This window comes from Egretta garzetta, unplaced genomic scaffold (genome assembly GCF_000687185.1).
Source record: "Egretta garzetta isolate BGI_Z169 unplaced genomic scaffold, ASM68718v1 scaffold354, whole genome shotgun sequence".
In the NCBI taxonomy this organism is placed as follows: Eukaryota; Metazoa; Chordata; class Aves; order Pelecaniformes; family Ardeidae; genus Egretta; species Egretta garzetta.
Window position 1 is genome coordinate 1,982,461 of NW_009259593.1, and position 4,908 is coordinate 1,987,368.

General features: G+C 50.2%; 1 protein-coding gene across 1 annotated transcript; it reads left to right on the top strand.

Annotated features, from left to right (window-relative positions):
* The first annotated feature begins 2,404 nt into the window (after positions 1-2,404).
* On the top strand, positions 2,405-4,908 carry PLEKHF1 (pleckstrin homology and FYVE domain containing 1). Its single transcript, XM_035893620.1, has one exon. The coding sequence runs from the start codon at positions 2,413-2,415 to the stop codon at positions 3,232-3,234; it is 822 nt and encodes a 273-aa protein (XP_035749513.1). The 5' UTR covers positions 2,405-2,412; the 3' UTR covers positions 3,235-4,908.

Consider the following 4,908-nt stretch of genomic DNA (forward strand, 5'->3'; position numbering starts at 1 on the left):
TTATCCCACTGGGTGTTGCTGGTGCCAAAAATTCTTGACGGTATTTTGTTGCGTTCACAGTCTTTCCACACCAAAATTCCCGAGCTGTAATTTCAGTTTTTCTTCTTCCTTTATTATTTTGTGTGCTCATGTTGCTATTTCACTCAAAAGCTCCTCATCCAAAGATTTGTGTGGAGGAAAGCCCAAGAGACCGAGATAGGTGAGATTCTGAGAATTCATAGTCAGGGAGTTTGGTGTTCAGTTGTGGACCATCATTTTCCCTGCCTATTTGTTCTTGAGCCTAATTTGTGTATTGAAGAGGGAGAGAAAAAAACCACATGCTGCATTGTTGTAACTCAGAATAGATTTGAACATATGTCCTGCAGCAGAGCAGCTCCCTTCCATGCACAGGTCCACTCGGGCTGACAGATCAAGGAGGGGAATGGAGCCTTTCTCTTCTCCTGACGGCAAGTAAGAAATCCCTTCACACAACTTCGGCATGTCCCTGCTGAAATGGCAGGTTGGTTGGGGCGTTACTTCAGCCGCTGCTGATGGTGTCAGGCCCTGGGATTCCCCCCATCTGGCTGCAGCACGGCCCCCGGTCAGAGCATTGCAGTTAATTGTAAATTGCCCTCCACGCTGGAGAACAGACACGTAAGGGGAGATGCTTAACGCTGTCCAACTCCATCTAATCCATTCTGGCGCTTCGAGGCCCTGAAGATACAAGTCCTTCCAGAAGGAAGTTGGAGGTCTCAGGATCCTCCCTCTAATTTGGGAGAGACCCTGGGTTTGTCCTCTTGAAGTACCTGGTCAGCTTGCGTTCACCTTACCACGCTGGTATCGAGATGATCCCAACAACTCTTGGGAAGTAACTCTTGCCATGGAGCAGACAGGGACGCCACACTGGTGTTCTTGCAGGCTTGGACAAGGCCCCAGCTGCTGAAGGTGCTGTCTTCATGGGAGCAAGAAATCCCCATGCTGGCTGTCACAGAAGCCAGCTCTTCAGGAGCACCTTGATGAAAGCTGTTTCTGCAGGGCAGGTCTCTGGGGCTAAACCAGCATCTTAGCTTTGCGCAGGACACCCCAGCCTGCTCTAGATCAGAAAATTCTGGGATCTTAGAGGCATTGACCATTTTTTGTGAAATAGCTCAGGCAAGACATAAACCGCATGGAGCAGGCTTGAGGTGGAGAGTGGTTCTGGGTTAGTGATGCGATGAACGGCAGGCAGCGAGCCCCGGGCGGCAGGCATCCCTGTGATCTCAGAGCCGCCTCGTGATGGCTGAGCTACCTCGCTGGAGGAGGAAGTGACTCACGTTCCCATGGCCGGCCGGCCTGGGGCAGCACCCGTCCACGCCGGAGGGCATAGGTGCAACGAAAAATGGAACTTATGGCACGGAGCGCTTTCCTTACTGCAACTACCAATAGCAAAACACTTGCTTTCGCTTCAGAGTTACCCTTATCTAGGTTTTTCTATTTAAAAAAAAAAAAAACAAACCAACAACCAAACCAGCTTGTATGAGAAACCCCAGCGTGTATGAGAAACCCCAGCGTGTATGAGAAGGAGGGCGCAGAGGTGTGGGGAGGGATGTGTGCTGCCTTCCACTTCCCCTTCAGCAGAGATCAGACTGTTTTCAGAATGATGTGTCTCGTAACTGGAAGCACCAGCAGCCCTGGCGTAGCTGGGGTGATGGAGGAAGGGCTTGGCTTGTGTGGGTTTATTTACAAAGCATGTGCTTTTTTCTTTTTTTTTTTTTTCCCCCTTTTTGTTACGCAGGGAGGACCAGTGGGAGCAGGCGATACCGCACTCCGTTGTGTTCCTGCCTCAGCTCTGGCCCAAAATGGCATTGTGGGGTGCGTGTGTCCCAGACTAATGCTCAAGACAGCGGGTGTGCAGTCAGACACGGGAGGCTTGCTCCCAGGACCACAGGTCTCCCTGAGCCTGCATCCAGCCCGGCATCAGTTAGCTCCCTGCTGCAGCCGCGCTCCCTGCTGCCAGCACCGAGGGGGACAGAAAGGGGGGGTCCTGGTACCCTTCAGCTGTCACAGTATGGTAACTCCTGAGCAGGTATTTACACCCGCATCAGGGCGGGTTCAGACCAACTGGCTTCCTTTACCATGGGCACGCAGTTACACAGGTCGAAAGCACAGCTGTAATGGAAGAGCTGGCTCTGCCTTCAAGGGCTTCCATTGCTGCAGACTGAATTATCCCAGTATATACCAGGCTGTTGCAAAGTGGGGGCAGAAAGTTTGAAAATTTAATTTTAAAAGGTAACAAAGTAAAGCGAGGAATGGTAAGGAGATTACTCGTAACCTCAGGTTGTATTAGGAGCGTCTCACCTGTGCACACGTTCGCTACTCAGCCTCACCCCGGTGCAGTTGTTTGCAGCTTCACCATTTCCCTCTCTATTTTCCTCTCTGCAGAGCGAGCTGGAGATGGTGGACCATCTTGCAAACACTGAGATCAACAGCCAGCGCATTGCTGCTGTGGAAAACTGCTTTGGGGCTTCTGGACAGCCCTTAGCCGTGCCGGGAAGGGTCCTTCTAGGAGAAGGGATTTTAACCAAAGAATGCCGCAAGAAGCCAAAGCCTCGCATATTCTTCCTTTTCAACGACATCCTCGTCTACGGCAGCATAGTCATCAACAAGAGGAAGTACAATTCCCAGCACATCATCCCCCTTGAAGATGTCACTTTGGAGACACTGCCAGACACCTTGCAGATGAAGAACCGCTGGATGATTAAAACCTCCAAGAAGTCCTTTGTGGTTTCCGCGGCCTCCCTCACGGAGAGGAAGGAGTGGATCAGCCATCTGGAGGAGTGCATCAGGCACCTGCTGACGAAGACGGGCCGGCAGCCCTCCACGGAGCACGCAGCCCCCTGGATCCCAGACAAGGCGACGGACATCTGCATGCGCTGCACGCAGACCAAGTTCTCCACGCTCACCCGAAGGCACCACTGCCGCAAGTGCGGCTTTGTAGTCTGCGCAGAGTGCTCCAGGCAGAGGTTCCTGATGCCCCGGCTGTCCCCCAAGCCCCTGAGGGTCTGCAACCTGTGCTACAGGCAGCTGCTGGCAGAAAAGAAGGAGGAGGCGGAGGCAGATCGCAGGCAGACGGAGCCAATCCGCTCTGCCATCCCGGGCTACGAACCCTCCAGTGGCGATGACAGCGACAAGTCTGATGACGACAAAGCTGACCAGTGGCCAGCAGACACAGAGTTTTATACCTCAGAAGTATCCTGGTCATCTTTCCATAGCTGACCTCCTTGGGAGTTGGTGGCATTTAGACATTGGGAAGCCAACTTCTGGCCTCCAATGCATGTCCTTCTTGATGTTTTCTCTGGAGGCCATGCCTAGGAAGGTGGATCTTGGTCCCTGTGTGTGGTGTCTGCCTGGGGAGCAGAGATGGGGTTACCCTGCTGAGAACATGTCTCATACGACGCGAGCACAGAGCGCAACAGCTCAGTGAAGAGCACGGACTGGGTCAGGGACCTGCAGATCAGCCTTGGCCAAATGACCTCACCCTTCAGTGCCTTAGTCTTTCCGTTTGCAAAAACAGAGCAATACTAGCTTCTTTCCCCAAATGCTTTGAGATCGGCTCTTGGAAGAAAAAGGAGCAAGAAATCCTGGAGTTACACACACTTGCCTGCTAATAGTGTGTTCCCCTGTCATGGCGAGGGGCATTCCAGATGCTGTTTTCCATGAGCATTGCATCTACATCAGAGATTCTCACTGCAAGCGTGCCAGCCTGGGGGATAGCTACTCATCCCTGTGTGGTATGGTCAGCACAGGCTTCCGTTTCTACATCTGGGTCTCAACTTTGGAAACACTAAGGAAATGGTGCACCGATTTCAGGGAGCTCATACAAGGCTCGGTGTGAGCAGCCTTAGCAAAGCACTGGAGCATCCAGCTCTCTTGCATGGGAAGAGTCCATTTTGGTGGTACCAGGCCAGGAGGAAGGAAGGAGAGGGGAAAGGGACGGGTAAAATTGCACAGAGGAGCGAGGAGAGGGAGAGCCTTGCTGCAGTTTACTCAACTAACTGCAGAGCCCCAGATCTCAAAACCGGGCAGTTCTACCAGATTACCAGCAACTTGACAAACTCAAGCTTATCAGGTAAAAGAATAGCCCAGGGAAGACTTGTTAAAAGTCTTGAAAAATCCAGGAAAAATGCCCCAAATTAAGATCCTACGAAGGACAGCGCTTCTACTTCTGTCCCAAGCAGGAGCCCAAGGCATTGGATGCTCACTTGTGGGCTCACCTCATGTGTCTCAGTCTCACGAGTCCAAAGTTAAGGTCCTTTACATACTTCCAGGATTGGAGCCCAAGACTTTAAAGTTAACTTGAGATCAACTTCAAAGTTCAAATTACGTTAGAAATAAACCATGTTTATTCAAGTATTCTATCATAATGTAGCGTGGGAATAAATATAGTGAAAATCAGACAACAGCAATTGTTTTGCTGCAGACATTTCTACAAACTTTTAGTATATTTTTCTATTGTGTATTTTATGCTCTTGAAAAGGAACATGGCTGGGAGTACACTGCCAATGTTATAAACCGTTTCCTTACTGTGACCTGTTCCAAACAGTGCATTGCCTGCCAGATGGGCAGACTTAGGGTTTTTTAAATTTCAATTCAAAGTAATGGTTCTTACCGTCTTTTGTAAACTGCCACTGTTCCAATGAATTTGTATCACTTGACTGTGTGTGAATAAAGATATGGCCAACAGGAAAAAGCCAGGAAAATATGACAATAAAGCGTGTTGTTATTTAGGAAGAGTCTTAAACAAGAGCTGGGATTCAGGCGTGGCTGCCAGCATGAGTTCTCACTCCTCAGCCATGGGGTTAATGCTCTGGGTTTCTATTTACTGCTTGAAGGTAAGCGTGAGTGAAAAAAAATAAATGCCAAATCTGATGCTTCCTTTCTATTTATACC